General features: G+C 33.7%; 1 protein-coding gene across 2 annotated transcripts; it reads right to left on the reverse strand.

Moving 5' to 3' along the window:
• Positions 1-6066: 6066 nt before the first annotated feature.
• LOC149411889 (m-AAA protease-interacting protein 1, mitochondrial) lies at positions 6067-18524 on the reverse strand. Of its 2 annotated transcripts, XM_089646561.1 has the most exons (4): positions 18074-18524; positions 9621-9789; positions 7748-7862; positions 6067-7233 (listed from the first exon to the last, which is right to left on the reverse strand). In XM_089646561.1, exons 1-4 carry the CDS (start codon positions 18413-18415, stop codon positions 7098-7100), a joined length of 762 nt encoding a protein of 253 aa, XP_089502687.1. In that variant the 5' UTR covers positions 18416-18524; the 3' UTR covers positions 6067-7097. The 2 variants fall into 2 exon arrangements, with proteins under 2 accessions (XP_089502687.1, XP_089502688.1); XM_089646562.1 differs by lacking the exon at positions 7748-7862 and having other exon boundaries at positions 6067-7250; positions 9625-9789.
• Positions 18525-19067: the final 543 nt, after the last annotated feature.

Genomic DNA, 19067 nt, shown 5'->3' on the forward strand with positions numbered 1-19067 from the left:
TTGACAGCATAAATAAACCACTCTCTTTGACAGCGAGCGACAGTGTTGCCAACTCGATTTTAAAGGTAAAGCTGGACGTCACCCGAAAAAGAGCTAAAACCTTGTGTAGCCTATGTTGGAACCACGGATGAATGGTCAAAAGTACAGAAAATTATTCTCCTTCTTGGGGAGGTGGATGGCTAGTGAGATTCTGAGATAAAACAAAGATTTCAACACAAAAATAGCCGGTTTCTTACAGTAATCTCTATTCGCCCAAAAAGCTAGTTTTGACATAAATGATTTTAAACCTTTTTTGGACAATTTTTTACTTACCTCGCAAACTAATAGTAGCAATGTATTTTTCTCCTTTCGTGTGGTAGGAGGGGTCAGAGGAGGACATCAAGGTCTGCGAGCCAGTCTAGGGCCTCAGGCGTCGCCATGTGAACCTCATCAATCCCGCCATATTGTATCCCGCAATATTCACACATCGTCGATTCTTTCATCGTCGGTTAAGGTGCTCCCCTCTATGAGAGCACCTTAACCTATTGATATAGGACCAGGTTGTGCGAGGCAATGAGAACCCAGGCTGTCTCTCAGTGGGGTTCTGTATGAGATGGGCATTTCCCACGTTAGCCGTTTGCCACACAAATTTCCTCCTATCTTCTGGGGTGAGAGGTAATCGGAGGAGCCTCTCTTCTTCCGCCCAGAAGGGCTTTCGGGACTTCAAGCGGAATGCCAAGTGGGAGACGACATCTTTGTGCAAAGGTATTGCGCTTTTTTGCAGCGCCTTCTTGTATTCCCTGTGTTGCAATTTCTCGCCTGATGTTTGGTGGGGTTATGTTTGCTGGGGTTATGTTTGCAAGTACGGGGAGCCAAGGGAAAGAAGTAGATTTTAAAGTCCCGCTGATGGTTCGCATTGTGGCATTAAGCTGAACGTCTACCATGTAAGTGTGCGCGCTTCTAGCCCATACTGGAGCACAGTATTCAGCCGTTGAGAAAACCAGGGCAATGGATGCTGTTCCAGCTAGCTTATTAACCAAGTTAAGCAATGTATTTTAAATTTGGTGAAAAAACTGACCCTTAACAAAAAATGTGATAAAAGTATACAGATAAATCTCTTTTTTTTTAATTCATGAGATATATTTTTTGCTTTTCAAATTAATTCTCATTCAAGCATTTCATTAAATTTTAAATTGTTACTACTATCAGTTTGCGAATAAAATAACATAAGAATGGAGTTAGTAAAATTTAAAAATTTATTGAAATAAAATTTTTAACATTGCTTGTGTATTTCTTAAAACATTCTTTGGGTTTACTGGTACAATTATTACGCAAATTGGAGATGCAATATAATCATTTAGCATTCTATTTTACAACATTTGTCGGCAATTTTTATAATAAGGTAGAGTATTTAGGGAATTTAGAATTGAAACATTTTTGTAAGAGTACAAAGCCATCGATTGGTTGATAAATGTATAAGTTTCTTCTATGGCCTCATTAAAACTCATGATTTTACAGGTGAGATCATAAGCCCAATTATTAGTAAAAAAATTTTTCCAATCTTTGGGTAATCAGCTTGGTCAAAATTACGTTTAACAATTATGGGGTCAATTCAATTAACATAAGTATTGAGGTAATTGATTATTAACGGGGAGGGCTTATATTTATCGATTGGATAAATCATTTCATCAGAGGAGTTGAAATCAAATTGAAAAAAAAAAACAAGAACAAGAAGACGAGAATTGATGAGCTATATACAAAGCTAATACACATTGCTCTTTAACTACTTTCATAGTACCGTTCTTATATTGTTTGTTATTGTATACAATTAATGGAACCCTTTGTACAACAGAACGAACAGAACTCTCTATGATAACTGGTATGAGAGTGGTATATTTATGACTTGTATTGTACTCACATATATCGTTCATGTTCGGTTTATTATGTCATGTATTATACACTTATTGTTGTACTCCTGAACAACAACAACGTATATGTACATGTAAAAACCTTCAAGGTATGAAGAGATAAATCATTTTTCTGTGGCAGATTCAAAAAGTTAGACATTTCTATAATTTCATGGGAGACTTCCGTGCTCGAAGTTGTAATATTCTCGATGTCCCATACTCAACATTTGGAAGGTTGTAGTCGCCCGTCTGAATAAATGTGGAATCAGGAAATTTTCTTCGCAGAGTTTCAACCTCAACGTGGTGCTCTTTATTTTTTTGCAAGCCAGAAGATGGTTTTATACACGCAACCGATTATAAGTTTTTTTTAGTGTATCTTAAAAGATACACAATTAACACTATGTGGTCGGGCATTTTTTACCGCCAAATCACGGCGTAGCGAGGGTTTTTTTTTTAATTTTAACGCCAAAATTAGACTTTCCGCAAAATATTCATATCTTATGATCTATTTGATATTTTTCGATGAAACTTTCAGTGTTTTACTTTAAAATGATGTCTCTATTTATTTACTTAGCAATGTATGTGTAATTCCCTTTTTTATGAACAAAAACATTCTACTTTCTTGGGAATTATAGAAAAAATAGTATTTCACAATCGAAATAACTTTATTCATACAAAATTATTTATAAATTTTCAATACATATAAAAAAAAAACTATAAGCTAGTAGTCGTTCAATGTGTGATAGCGTTCGAAAAACTTTATTCACGAAACGTTTTATGCAGGGGCACATTGCAAAATTTGCACATGTACCGCATTTCAATGAGTAGTTTGTGAGCGGAACATACGCGACAACGATTTTATTTTTTCAAAATTTTTTGTTGTGTTTCAAACTCATTGTATTGACAGGTAGATAGATCGGGTACCGCCGACAATTGAAAACACATGACTCAGCACCCATTTAGAACCCCTTGTTTACAAGTTTCCCGCTCCTTACCGTTTTGCGCAGCAAAACGAGTAAACTCGTCTCCCGCGTCTTACTGTAAAAAGGCGTATGACGAGTTTTCTCGTTTCCCGCAAAGAATGTGTTAAGTTAAGGGTTAAAAATTTATTCGACGCACGGTATAAGAAATAATAATAATAATAATTTTTATTCCAGGATGTGGGGAAGTTAGTGCAATCCCACACGTTCCATAAATATATATACATATTTTTTGTACAGTAGGTATGTGAAATTGAAAACATATATGACAAAGAATAAATTAACAACAAAGTAATTAACAACTATGCAGGGCGTGGTCTTTGGTGAGCTTGGGTCCAGCGCTCACCCAGTAGTGGCGTTTGGTGCTGGTAGGCTGCGGTCACCAACGTGTTGGCGGAGGCCATTAGCCACATCCTGGCTCCAGTGACCCGGTGTCTCATCAGGCCGGCAAATCCATTTAGTCCTAATTCTGTGAACATTGTCGATGCGCTGCTGTATCTTCGGTATCCAAATATCATTCTAATACATTCTCGCGTTCTGGATGGAATTGTTTCGTTTAATTTTTTGTGGCGCATTCAGCAGTCCTCACCAAAAGTGCTCACGGGCCGCACCAAACGGCCTCGCGGTCCGCAATTTTCCTACCCCTGATTTAAATGTAACTTTTGTCTTTTGTGTACATGAATTCATAACGCTAGAGAGGTTTATTTCCACAGTGTACCTGTTAATATTTCGAACTTGAATAAGTTTTAGTGCAGTCCACAAGAATGGTTTTTCTTCGCAGTGATAGGAAAGTTTATTTTTTTTTATTATTAATCTCGATAACGATGGTTTAGCTACACCTGTCTCATTGGGAGGTTCCCGTGTCGAAAGATGTAGAATTTGGTGAAATTCTCCCGGTTTGAAAAAAAGGTGGTAAGTCCAGGTTTGATTCATTTTGTGTGTGAATATGATAATATACAAAAAATAGTTAAATTTGAAAAGTTTTCGTATGTCGTGGGTGATAAAGGTTGCTGAACACTGATCTAGAGTATCTAGCACAGTGTCCCACCTTTATCTAATGTGGATTATAGAGATCACTTCTAGAAATACTCTCTTATAATATACGTGGTAAACGTAAATCATCCCACTGCTTTGTGGTGGTTTCTACTGTCAACCTAAATATATTACGAAAATTTACTATCGCTCCCGTTGCTTCTTCGATGTTTCCGGAACCCTCATCTTTACATTTACTTCCCAATGCCACATCAAGCTTCCTTTCAATGTTCTAGTAACTGCTTTCCTTGTGATATTTCTCGAGTTGTATAGCATAATGCCATCGGTCGTGGTAATCAGAAATCACCTCAATGGTTTCTGGCTGAAGTGCTTCAGCATATGATCATCAATACTTGATTTTCTAGTACATAAATAATTGCATTCAGTTTTTCTCCGGAGTGCTTCAGTGCATGCCTTGGTAAGTGTGATTTAGACGAAAATGTATAACTGCATTCGGAATATGCGAATAGTTTTTCTCCGGAATGTGTCACCATGTGCCTTTTTAAACCTACCTTTTGAGAACATACGTAACTTCATTTATAACATGTGTTAGGTCCAGGGGGTTGAGGGCCCCCAGCGAGGCGGGGGTGCACAGTGGCCGGCGACTAGTTCTGTGGATCGGCAAGATGGACTACTCAAGTTCAGGCGTGGATCGTAAATCAGACTTATGTTTAACTACGTCCAATTTAAAACAACAATATTGTTTAGACATAAGAATCAATCTTAATTTACCTCATTTATAATATTTAATTTTTATCCATTATCAATTAACACATTTCTGGCGGGAATTTTTTGCGCTGGCGCTACGCTGTCTCCGGGCGAAAATAAATGTCCCGCGCGAATTTATTTAATTGCTAAATCTTCGAAAATAATTAAAATATTTTAAGAAAAATTTCTACATAGTAACTCAGCATACCCAAACTATAAAAGTAATAAACGAAAATCGAATGTATTTGAAATGCAACTCAATTAACCGTGTAATATGTTTATTACGGTCCGCCTATCTGTATTTGCTCTTATACCTGCTTTCTTTAAATACACCCGACATCTCTCGTTCGCTAGCACATAGGAGTTGAGTAGGACGGAACAGAGATAGAGATTCGAATCGAGTTTCACGGTCATAAAAACCCTCATTCCAGGAATTGAATTATTACAATAACAAATAATATACCATCCTTTTGTTGAAGTACCGATGTAAACGAAAGGTACGATGATAAATATAAAAAGAAGACTTGCAATATGATTCGATAATTATGTACTTATAGTTGGGACCTTTACAAAGAGATTTGTATATATGTATACTATTCATGTAAAAACATTGAATAATTCCGTCTTTTCTGCCATTGAAATGAGGCCGGCGCAAAACGTAGAACAACCCTTCCCGGCCTTAAGAATCAATCTACCAAACGGGTAGAACTACCTTTCCCGGCCGAAGTGTGTTAATGTCACCTCATTTTTGTGGTTGTGCCTAAAAATTTCTTTGAAGAACTAATATAGTATTCTTGCGGCAATTCCGGATTTGTCGTTTTATGTAAAAAAATTCATAAAGACTCTAAGTTTTTTTCAAATTGTGGTTGGAACCTTTGGTTTCTTAAAGGTGCACATTTGAATAATTCTGTGGTTAACTTCTAGATTTGAATACAAAGCATGGTATTTTCTCTTTCTAACAACGTTTAGATCTTATTTCTCGCAACAACTGTAGGGGAGATGCAACAATTTTTGTGAAATCATGAGTTGGTCCCGATTTATCAAACGGACCTCCCGTTTCTGCACAGAGCCAAGGGTTTAGTATATTTACAAAGATATTTTAGTAATAATTAGAGATAATGTCCAAAAATTTTAAAGATTAAACCACAAACTTACAGGTTTGTTAACCTGAAAGATACAGACTAGGCCCTCTAGTTTCATAACGTGGCTTTCTAGGTATCAGCCTTATCTTCGAAACACAACATTTCTCATAATCATACTCACCTTTTCACAAATTAAATTTTATTCAAGAACCACAATATGTATTTCAGTATCATACAAATGGCAGATAGAAGTTGTTCAAGGACATGAGATGCATACATTTGATACAAGGTTTCTAATTTAGTTACTAGTTGGGAGTTATGTATAAATTTTATAAAGGGTAGTTGTATATGAATGTTTTAATTTATTTTCCTCAGGTAATGTGGACTCAATCTGAAGCCAGAATAGACGAGACAAATCCTCGAAATAAAAACAAACAAATATTATTTAAACAAAGGATGTGCTTGATTGCAATAAATGTATCGATGTTGTCTTCTTTTTGTACTTATAATTCTAAATAAAAAGTTAAAATAATGATGCAAAGACACAATAAACAATTCTAAGAATACGTTGGGCTTATTATTATTTATTTCTGTACATAAATACAATGTTTTAGTGGCGTATTAGACCGAATATAACGCGGCCTCGAAACTTAACGGGACTTGGGTTTTAATGCAATTCATTGATGTACATTTTGGACCTTACTAATAAACGTGTTTTAAATTGTACACAGCTGATAAACAACCATTAATGTATGGTAAATGGTTGTCTAAAATTTTAAACGCATTTATTAGTAAGGGGGTTTGTGTTCTTAACGAGGGTGTGTGCAAGACGGCATTAAAAATGTGAGGTTTTGCTCTTCAAACCAGAGTTTTTCAGGATGCTAAACTTGTACTATGAGAAAATTATGCTTCTCTTTTGTACGCAGTATTACAGTCAGTACGCAGCTTAACATGGTTGACTGTGCGGTCAGTGGCGTCACTAACCTAGATTTTGTTCTTACCTCTTATTGAATTTAAAAAAATGGAACAAACAATATTACATCTTATTTTTTGACAGTTATTACAAAAATGCATAGCTATCGAAATGATGTAGAAAGTTGGTTAGGATAGGATAAATAATATATTATTCTTTTTTACCAACTCGTGAGGAGGTCTCCTTTTTACCGCTAGTGGTGAAAGCAGCGCTTCTACACTCTAGCGGTAGAACAGTGAACTAATCGTTAATGAAGTTCTTTTCTTTACTGACGTTTTGGTGAAACATAAATACAAATAAATTTATATACATACATTAAGATTACCTATGTCTAATTGTGTATTTTTCAGTCTATTCAGTATTATATTCGGGCCAATACGCAATCTCTTTATTTACAGATATTACGGGGAACAGATGTGACTTTGAACTGGTGTGTCTATTGCCTGGCTTTGTCCGCAAGTTTGAAGTGGTTGACTACATTGACAATCCAGCTGCTCTCTATTCCTTTGGTGTATTCTCTGAGGAACCGGTAATTCAGAATGTAAAGTTTCTCCTGGTATTCAGGCTGCAATCTGGAAGGGAAAAACAACTACATAATTAGTTTTGACTATTTTTTAAATAGAACTAACTAAGGGGGGGGTCTACCATTCTCTTTACACTTTTACCGCAGGGGTAGGCAGAGAGGACGGACCGCCAAACAACTCGGTCTTGGCAATACACTCCTTGCTCATTCACATTAATACATACTCTTCTATTATTCTGACTCTTGACATGGCCCGACTAAAGTATCTGATTCACTTGGTCGTGCCGTGTCTTCCTCGGGGTCACCGATTTTTGCTACCATTCACATTTGCATCATTACCGTACTTTTCTTAATCATTTTCATTACTACATCAGCCATTCTTTCCAAATCTGTACATTTGTAACATGGACAAATGTGGTTTAATTGCACATATGCCTCAGGGATCTTATTTCTATAGCATTTAGTCTACTTTCATCCTTCATCCCTGGAGGTTTCACTCTGATAAGATATAGATTATTATGATGGAATGTTAGTCAACAGACTGTAATGACATAAAGACTCACCCTAGGGTAATGGGGGGGTCTTCGCCTTGGTTTTTCATGTTCTTCAGTCCCATCAGCACGTGGAATACCATTGTGATCTCCACCCACCTCTTTTCATTCTCTTCAAACATCACGCCTACCTATGCACATAAAACAATCTAAAAAAAAAATACACTTCAGTATTTTATAAATGAGACTCCATATCGAAAGGTGGGTCAAATCCCAATTGCCCTGCGCTCTCCCATTCGGAATGAGATGATCCAAAGCACTATAAGTATAAACGGACCAGACCCTAGATGAACCAGGTAACGACTCAATATGGACAGAAACTCATTTAGGGAACTGGTATGATTGCTAACAGAACACTGCCATCTCAGGAGACCCTTTAGGATTTATAGATACAGAAAATGTTAAGAGGATGAAGAGACTCCAATTCACCGTTGGTGCCAATGTCCCTCCCCGATGGGAACAATGATTCAGATACTTGGCAATCACATTGTGGAACCATGAAACAAAGCCAAATATCCAATGAGAAACCTGGAGAACTTTATCAAAGGAACCGGGTTACTGTCAAAATAATGAGGTAAAATGGAAGACGAGCACAATGGGCCCATGGCCTCGGTGCTAACAGGAATGAACTTTATAAATAAATATTGCTTCAATAAATGCAAATTCACTCTGTGTCTTCATTTTAATTTAAATTAAATAAAATCACTTTGTATTCATCACTACTTGATCAAAATAATCGACATTTTGAAACCAATGGTTTCATCATCAGGATAAACATAATATATATCCCACAACACTTCTTACGTCCGTGCGAAAATCCATCCTTGGGCAACCATCTCTTCTAGTTCTTTTTTATTGTTTTTTTAATATTGCGCTATATATTGCCCACAATGATAGCTAATATCTGTCTAATGCGGAATTTCATATTTGTTATTCTTTCACACGCTTCACATTTCACGTACTTTCACTCTTAATTTAATTTTTACATCTTCCGTATATAGCTAATAAAGGTTTTTTCACGTCCATACTAGATATTTTTTTTGATGTTCGAGTGTATTTTCCTTGTATGTTAGATGCCATTTTTAATGTAGATTTCACGTTCTTTCACTTTAATTTAATTTTTACGTCTACTGTGTATTGCCAACTCATCTAATAAATGTTTCACGTCCATACTAAATAATTTATTTTGTCGTACGAGTGCATATTCCTTTTATGTTACCGTTTTTAACATAGGTTTCACATTCTTTTACTGTAATTTATTTTTTAGATCTGCTATATTATATTATATTGCTTACTCTTCTAGTGCAAGTTTCACATCCACATTGAATTATTTATTTTGACGTCCGAGTATATATTCCTTATGGGTTACAAACAGCTTTTTATGTAGGATTCACATCCTTCCGCTCTTATTTTAATTTTAAGTCTGTTCTATATATATTAACTAATCTTCTAACGGCTGCGGGGACGCAATATGACCATCGTAATGAATTAAAAATAATATTACGGCGTGGATGCAGCAAGATAGTTGTTACGAATAAAAATATAAACTGCTTGAAATATATTTCGTGTAGCGAACCTGGCGGTAAATCTTTGAACGTTCAATATTCACTGTTTTTTTTCTTACATGTTAATTTTTAATCATTTGATTCTACATGGAGTAAGCATTGTTCTGGCCGTTCTAGACGACAAAACAGTGTTCCGTCCATATATCGGACACCTCAATTCGGTGGACGCAACAACACTATGGAGTTTTTAGGGGGTGGACGCAACAAATCTAGCGGGATATATATATATTTTTATTTTGAATCACATAATAACAATGCAAAGTGATTTATTCAATTTAAAATAAATAAATATGGTTACAATTAATTTTACAAAAGATCACCTACTTGGTAAGGAAATGTGAAGTAAATGTCGTCTCTGATAACTTGCAAATGTTCTCTTTCGGCCACGTTTAATTTGCTGACCGAGGCGTGGAGCTCATCATATGCCTCCGGGGCCACCAATCCCTTGAGGGCCACAAAATCGCCCTCCTTCAAAGCCGCCGAAATCACCTGGGAATTAACCAATTAACAAAAATGAATAAACTATTTACCACTTTACTCCCGGACATTTTTAACCTCTTGACAATTTTTGTGTAAATTTAAGCAGGATTATTTCTGTACCCGAGAAGCATACGGATGCAAGTCAAAAAGCTAAATGTTCAGGAGAGCCAAAATACTTTTTTTTCTGTAAGTTTGGTCTCATAACTTCTGCAGATATTCATGATAATTGATTTTTATTTTTTATCCTATTGAATCAATTAATTTTGTATTGAAAATGAGAAAATGAAATAATATATTTTATATGCAAAGCCTAAAAAAAATGTTTTAAAAAAAGCATTGTGGACTTGAGTCCTTCTGCTTCAAAATGAAATTGAATATTTTGGTATGACACATGGTATATTATAAAAGGATCAATGTTGAAAACTTCATTTGGAAGTAAAATAATAACTATATAACAGGTAAATTTAAATAACTATTTTATTTATATATTTACTAGGTAAATATAAATATAAATCAAATAGATATTTATATATTTTTTATAGGTAAATATAAATATAAATAAAATAGATCAATGTTGAAATTTCATTTGGAAGTAAAATAATAACTATACAACAGGTATATATAAATATATCTATTTTATATATATATTTATATATACATATTTTTATATATTTTTTAATTTAATTATAATTATTATTACAAATTATTGGTATTTTCCATATCTTCGTCATCTGACAGAGAAAAAAAAGATAAAAAAAAATAAGTGTAAAAAAAGTGCAGTGGCTCTGGTACCCACTGTAACATCTTTTGTAGAACACCAAAATTTGGTGTTTTTAATGCGATTGGATTTGTATTTACCTGGGGTGCTCAAAACGGTTCCATGATAAATCGACAATTCGACACACCTTTAAAAAGTGATATAAAGTCATTAGAAACGATGAAAAAAATAAATTAAACCTAACCTAACCCACTTAACCCAGTTAATAGAGATTTTGTTCTTCACTTTACCATCACTTCTCATGACTTAATATAACTTTTAAAAAATGAGAAATTATCATGAATTATCATTTTGATGATTTATCCGGTCACCGCTCAAAACACCTCTCCGTTTTCTTCTAATATAATAATATTTAAATTCAGTTTCCTGAAAACCATTTTTATACAGTAGCATCCCCGACACATTTACGTCAGCTCGTAGCCATAATACCGTTGATATTAGGAAACCCTTACCATTCATATTCTTCTTTCGATATACAAAAGGTGATTGTGAAGCAGTTTTAAAGGGAATTTAAATATTTGAAATTTTCTAAGTTCATTGAGTGTACAATGTACTGATTATTAGTTTTGCAATATCTGTTCCCGTTAATTTTTTTTGTCGTGCGGTAAAATATTTGGAATTGGGTAGTTTTTTTTTGCCCTTTCAATCGCTGAATGGACAGAGTCTACTTCCAGGTGAGTGTGACCACGTAATAAAAATTTAAGATGAATGATCTTGAGGTTTTTAATTTTTTTTAAAACATGCCATACGTAGGATATGGCTATTGTTATATTTCTATTTTGACCTGCACAGTTGTCAGACCATACGGTTATTTCTTCAACATTATCCCCCATATCGCTGTATATCCATTTTAAGAGGCAAGAAGCTACTTCATTTGCCCCCTGTTTTCCATCCCTATATAGTCCATTCAGTAGTATAATGATGATGTAAGGTAAATGTAAGTAAATAAATAAATAAGTGACATGGTCAGGTCTTCAATAATAATATCACAACCTATGTTTCCATCAGTCTCTTAAGAAGAATTCTGTTTCTTGAGCCTCGTCATACATTCATACACGGAAATACTCTTTTTCATCATTATTTATTGCAGGAATGCAATAATAATAATAATAATAACATAGCATTTATATAGCGCAGTTTTGTGTTGTTTCACTTCATAATGATGAGAGCACTGGGATTGTTCTGTTTAGTTCCACAGAAAACATAGAAATTAGAGGCAGAAGGACGCAAAATGGACTTGAGTCTACATTCGAATGTTTACTTCCATGGAAAGCGTAGTAATGTTAGAGGCAGAAAGATGCAAGTCCAATGTACATCTTTATGCTTCTACGGTGTAATGGTTCTTGCATCCTTATATATTTTTTAAAATACCATAAATATTCAAGATAGGGCTTACATCTTTCTGCCACTAATGAACATGATAATTTACTTCATGTCTTCATCAAAAACTCATTTCTTCAAATTTTGGACTTGCATCCGTACGCTTCTCGGGTACAGATTTTAACTTTGATTGAATAAAAATGGAACTTAAATGCATTTTTTACCATCTCTCCGAGGTAAATAGCTGTTTCGGTAATTATTTGGGATTGCTGGCAACGCTTAATATATATATTTTTTAAATAAAACCTTTTGATTCACCTTTGTTTACGCCAATAATGGCTAATTGTTGATTCATAGAGAATTAATTTACTGGCAATGAATTTTGTTCCCGACCCCCCTTTTTCCTCTCCTTCATACCTCTCCCCTGTGTCCGGGATTCAGTCTAAAACGAACAGCCGTGACGCGAAGTGAACATTATTACCTATAACGCATCGCATAGCAATCAGAAAATCATCACAAATGCATCGCAATAAATAAAATTTGCTAAACCAAAACTATAGTGAAAGTAGCATCCCAACAAGTGAATGTTCCTCCACCTCTGTAAGTACCTTCTACCTTTATAAAACTCATTGCCAAAGTAATATATCAACATAGAAAAATTGATTTGTTTATTAAAAGTTCCACAGCTTGAACAACCTTAATTACTATAAAAGGCAACTATCTGCATTTGGGAATTTTTTTAAATTTTAATAGTCTAATATTCAATTAAGCAAAATGAAAATTTACTTTTGTTGAATGGGATGACAGCCATTTAAAAGCGTGGCCAGCGATCACCAATAATTACCGTTGTTTCTTGCAGTAATTAATTTGAAACGAAGTATAATTTTCACAATCTGTGCCTGTTAAAAGTGCAGTGGTTAAGGCGATGCACTACGTCGTGTAATATTTTAAATTGAGCCGCTATCAATAACAACCCTTAAGTGGATGGCGATAAGGTTTGAATTCCCGCTTAACACTATCTGCCTGTTTTGATTTATGCAAGAAAAAAACATGGCCAAAAAGTGCCTTTTATTTTATTTTGTGGATGTTCAGGCATAAATATTTAATTTTTTTTCAATCATTTTATAAATAATTTAATTTGTCACATTATACAATAAAATCATAACCGAAAATGGGTTCGTAAGTAGGAGATTTTGAACTTTAAAGGAGTTTTCATAGGCCTTTACATTATTTTTTTCTGGGCTTATAAAAAGACTTATATAAAAAATACTCGATTATCTCAAAGGCCAAGATGTATTCTACTCGCAGTATTTAATGAAAGCATCTGAAACATTTCTAGGCGACCAAATTTTCAAACCAAAAACTTTGCTTTACTGTTTACTACATTATACTATATTTACTATAGATTTTGCATTACTACGTATGGCATCGCCTTAAGTAAATATTTACTGCGAAGTCATACATCACTGCAATAGCAAAATTATCCTAGTAATGTTGGAAGTAGGAGTTTTTGAATTATTTTCAGGTTATTCTTAACCAGGAAATGTTTGTCTTTCTTTATATAAAAAGGGTAATATTTTAGGATTGCTGGCCACACTTAAGATTTTTTTGAAATAGCACTTATTAAGCCAACTATGTACATATTTACATTACGGGTAGAAAATACTGTATTATTTAAAGTTACAATTTTTTTAAATGAAAATTTGCTTTTGTATGGGACGACCGCCATATTGACATTTTGGTATGTTAGTAAGTTTTTTTACATTAAAAATATATTTTTGAAGTTAAAAAACAAAGCGTTTTTTTTTGGACAGAAAATATTGTAAGATTAACAGACAAACTATTGTAAGATTATTGTAAAACTATTGTCCAAGATCAAATTTTTTATAAAAATCCCCTCATAAGTATGTACTAGATGCTAATTAACCAATTTATCATTTATTATTATTATTTATTATTTTTTATCATTTTCACATTGTCATTTAATATTATCAAATATTATATGTATCAAATAATATGTAAACATTAATTTATGTACTCAATACGTATGTCTCGACACAGGTTTATCCTAGTGAAATAGACATCGAAAAAAAAACCTGTAAAAAAACATTATATTGTTAATAAAAAAATAAATAAAAAATAAAAATCAATATGGCGGCCGTCCCATACAAAAGAAAATTTTCATTTTATTCATTTATTTAAACGCCATAAAATGGCTTTTACAATAGAGTGATTACAGAACAAGTAATGTGTACACAAAAATATTATTGCAAGTGATACAGTAAAGTTGTTAATAGAAGTGCAGTTAAACAATACATAATTAGAAGAAATATCTACTAGTGTAGTAATAGTTGAATAAATACTAGGTTTGTATAAGACCTGACATAAATCGAGGTATGAGGTGTTTATGATAATGAATAGTAATTAATATAAAGTAAATTCTATTAAGGCCTAATTATTGCCTATTTTGCATAATTGTAACTTTAAACGCAGTATTTCCATTCCCCCAGAAGTAAATAATTAGATTTAAAGGTAATTATGTTGAATCATAGTACCACCACAACCAAGCCTAGCTTTATTAAGGTGGTATATCTAATATATTTTAACATTATGCAAAATGATGGGAAATGTACAGAAAATAGGGACATGCTTAAGAGCGGGAGCACACAGGGAGCGGTCAGGAGTTCCGAGTTCCGCGTTCGGCGTTCATTAGAATGTACTGATACTATAACAACAACGCACACAGCGGGCAGTCAGACCGCGGCGGTCAAAACGGAACGTCGCGTTCTAAGAGTTCTTTTCCCGCCGAGGCAGAGAACGCCAGAACGCCGCGATGTCTGAGGTTACAAACACGGAAAAGTTAATTAAATTGGTTAGGGAAAGGAGTTTATTATACGATTTAACCTCTCAGAAAAAGACTTTTATTTACTTTGTGTTCCTTTGCGAACTGTCAAAACACGAAAATTTTTGTGTTATTCACGAGTTTTGTTAAAAGCTTCATAACTCACGTTTTGGGAAACGTAGCCTCATTCTAAAAAATGTTTTGAAAAGATTATGAAATTCACTATCGTATTGTTTTGTTTTACGTAAATATTTGCGTTTCTAAATATACATTTTCTGAAAACGTCAAAAATATGTAAAAATCGCTGACCATTTTTATTTATTTATTTATTTATTTAATACATGTTACATTATTATGAAATTTACATAAAGTAGATATAATGAATCACCATACTAGGCGGCTGCCTGTTTCATGGTGACCAATTGAGTGTAATTAATTTGTATGAAATATGAAATCTAGTGTAAACATATGAAATTAGTAACTATAGATGAAGCTAAAATTTTGGAAAAATTGTAATAAAAAGTAGAAGATAGAAATTAGAAAGGAGAAAGAAGTAAATTAGCATTAGATTGTAAAAATGTACATAATTATATATATAATTTTTAATATGTGTGCATGCAAGCACACATGTGTATATAGCAGCAGACATACCTATATACATATAACAGCACATGTATACATACACCCATATGACGCATCCTCACGCATATAAACAATATATACACCTCTATCTGAGTACTTGGAATAGGCTACTAACACTATAACAATCACACATCAAAAAATCCCCGAGCGCTTTCCTGAAACTGTCGTATTTGGCTATTGATTTTATTTCTAACGTTAAATTATTGAATATTTTTGGAGCAAGAAAGTTAAATTGTCTTTGTGCCATTGAGGTTTTTATTGGGGGAATAGTATAATTCGATTTGTTGGAATATCTTGTATTATGGGTCGATTCAAAAATATTTTTTTTTCGTATGTTTGAATTTATAGTAGGAGGATATGTTTTTGACGTATAAGGATTTTATGTTGAGTACTTTGAAGTCGTTAAATAAGTCCTTCGTGGGGTGAATATAGTGTACTTTGTAAATAGTCCGCATTATCAATTTTTGAGCTTTAATTAATGGATCTAATATCGTGTTAGAGCATCCTCCCCAGACTATTATACCGTAAGATATAATTGATTGGCATAAAGAAAAGTATACCGTTTTTAGTGTATTTTTATTTAGAATATTTCGTAATGACCTGAAGATATATGCCAGTTTCCGTATACGGTTGGTAACATTTATTACGTGATCTTCCCATCGTAGTTTATTGTCATTATTTCAAAGTTGTGAAAAATGTACTTTTTTCTGAGTATCATAAAGAAATAACACTTTATATATTGAAGAAATATAATTAAAAACTATTAGTCACCTCAAAATATTAACCGTCCAAACTAAAATATTTTTAATAAATTATTTAGAAACGCAACAAATTATGAACGAACAAGATGACAGATCCAATCGACTTAGATAATGCACCTCTACATTCCATAGATATTCTTGAATACAGACGTGTAGCGTTATTCATTATCGATACTCTGTTTTTTAAATCATGGCAATCCGTATACTAGTGATGGAAATAAATCGATTTTTGTAAAATCTCGCGCGTTTACGTGAAAAGACGTACTAATGTCTTGACCGCTATTATCATATTTACGTCTTTTGACGTTCTAATGTTCCGAGTGGTTAAGTAATGTAAATTATAAAAACCGCGACAAAAAAGCCGAAGCTTGGTTTGAAATTGCTAGTAGTAAATTTAAATTTTAAGTAAATTTTATTATTAGTAAATTCGCCTTGTTCTTCTCGCATTGTGTTGATTGGGTGCACCCAATACTTCCTTTTCTTTTTAGAAGCTGCTAAGCTCCACAAGAGCAATAATTCTTCATCGGATGATGAACTTTCTAGTGACATGTTGCATATGCAAAGACCCAAACGAAACTAGAACGCCTGAATTTGAACGCCGCTTGTGTGCTTTGGAACTCTTGAGCGGTCAATGGTCACTAGAACGTAGAACTCTGACCGCTTTCTGTGTGCTCCCGCTCTTATATGCACATTTTGTTTTAAAAATACTTTGTTAAATAATAATGAGAAGTAAGTATTTCAGTTTCCGAAAAATTAAAATAAGGCATTTTAACTTTTGATTTACCCGGTGACTTGATACAAACACAATTTACCTGGTGGAGTCCCCAGGACTCCCAGAATAAAATCGTTAATTTAACATGAAATAAAACACCTTTTTAAATGAAATGCTAGTTAAATTTGTTTATTATATATTTGGTTTTACAATGGCATAGGTTTTTAGTTAAAATTATAGAATCACGGCCTTTTATTAAGGAACTTCTAGAATATGGCACTTTTTGTAACAAAATTACGAGACCTAACTTCTAGTCTCAACATTTCAAAAACAAAACAATTTTTCAAACTAATTTTTAAAGAAATATAACAAAAACATAATCAATTCTTATAAAAAGTAAAAAAAAAACATGGTTCGAACAAAAAGAAAAACGTGCAAGACACGGTTGGTGACACAGTCATTGCTTATTTTTTTTGTACAGCCAAGGCACACAGGCTTAGTACAACTATGGCAAATATATACAGTTTTCCTTTTTAGACGCGGTGGACACAGGTGACAATACTTTCTCTCATTCCGGGGAAAAAAATACCGTAAATAGGCTAAAACTGTAACATTAATACCCCGGTGGAGTCACACTAGCGTAATTACTCACCTATCGAAGCCACGCACATCGACGCCCGTTCTCCCATGCGTTCGACGCGTCACTGCTTGAAGGTACTGGAATGCACAATTTTTAATTCCAAAAACGAACGGTTTTATGAGCGCTGAAAGTTTTTAATGGAGTCCCAGGGACCTACCGGGTAAATCAAGGGTTAATAGTTATTTTGTTAAAATTAGTTTTTACTTGATGTCAAAGTTTTAAGGTTAGTTTTTTTTTGCCGGTCTTATTTAAACCAAAATATGAACCTATGACTCTAAAAAAGGTTCTTAGGTTGTTAGTTTGGATTTAATTAAAACGTAAATAAACAAAACTAGGTTAAAAAACGATTGAAAATTATTATGTCAAAACATGGCACGAAGAATATTATCCCTTTTTGGCGAAATGGATACTAAAACGCATTATTTTCCATTTTTGGTAATTGAAGGACTTACCTCTCATTGCTATCTAACTGATAAATGGGTGTTTTTCTATTTAAAGTGCATATTAACCGTGTCCCTATTTACTGTATTTATCTAAAATAAAGTACTGGAGTTTATTATTTTGCCTAATCTAAATAAATGAATGATTTTGTACTCACCTCAACTGCTTGCTTCGCTCCTTCTACGAAATCTCGCATATTGAAATCTTTATCAAGATGTGGTGTTATAATTACATTTGAAAATATCCAGTTCCTAATGGTTTTTATCGCAGACGGCCATACAATTTCTGGAAAACTCATTAGCGGTGGCAACCTCCTTTTTTCAATACCGGGAGGCGAGGATCCGCTGTAACACCTAAATTGATTGCATTCTTCGTTTGAGGTTAAAAATTTATTGTTACTATATTTATTCTGGCGTGATAGAAATTCATTACACCCTAAAAGATGTCTGTATGCTTTGAATGTCCTTTCAGGTACAAGACACCTGTTAATTAACTGCATTTTCGACTTGTATACTATCTAATTGTTTAAATAATGTTACACAAATCGGCAAAACTTCACTGATCTGACAGATCACAACATAACGTTTCGGTGCTGCCATACTTTACGCCATCTTTACGCTGCTTTACGCGATCTTTACGCGGGGATTTGATTATTGCTATGGCATCATTGAGTCCTTTATAAAAAAACCTAATAATTAGTACCTACTTATAATGTTATTATTATCTAGAACCTTTTATTTACGCAATACGAATGCACATAATATGGCAAGCGTGTCTAACTGAGTATTCGTAGATTCAACTACTCAAGGAGAGTGGTTTATTTATGTAGTCAAGTAAGTCTCCACACTCGAGAACTCTGACATTTTGCAATATACTTCACATAGGAAAACAGTCAGATTCAGATTCCGCGGGTTAAGGTATTATAAAAGTTATTATCACTGTACTTTTTCGTTTCATAATTCCCTTTCTTATACTGTATAAAAATATTAATTATTACCATAATTCAAAATTAGATAGCAAAGGTTGTATGAGACCGTGTCAGGCTGGGTTATATCTCACACAAAAAGACTACCCACTCGAACGGCTAAACCAGTGTCTTCATAGTGGCAATGATGTTTATTGTTTACTTGCAGATAGCAACGTAATATATC

Source organism: Hesperophylax consimilis, chromosome 24 (genome assembly GCF_061612785.1).
Source record: "Hesperophylax consimilis isolate HC1 chromosome 24, BYU_Hcon_1.0, whole genome shotgun sequence".
Lineage (NCBI taxonomy): Eukaryota > Metazoa > Arthropoda > Insecta > Trichoptera > Limnephilidae > Hesperophylax > Hesperophylax consimilis.

What these genes read in the sequence shown, in the direction of transcription:
- LOC149411889 (XM_089646561.1), bottom strand. Translation starts at nt 18,415, where the DNA reads ATGCAGTTAATTAACAGGTGTCTTGTACCTGAAAGGACATTCAAAGCA. An exon ending in GAGCGAAGCAAGCAGTTGAG is followed by an intron (nt 9,790 to 18,073) that starts GTGAGTACAAAA and finishes GTTAATTCCCAG; the next exon opens with GTGATTTCGGCGGCTTTGAA. An exon ending in GACCCCCCCATTACCCTAGG is followed by an intron (nt 7,234 to 7,747) that starts GTGAGTCTTTAT and finishes TTTCCCTTCCAG; the next exon opens with ATTGCAGCCTGAATACCAGG.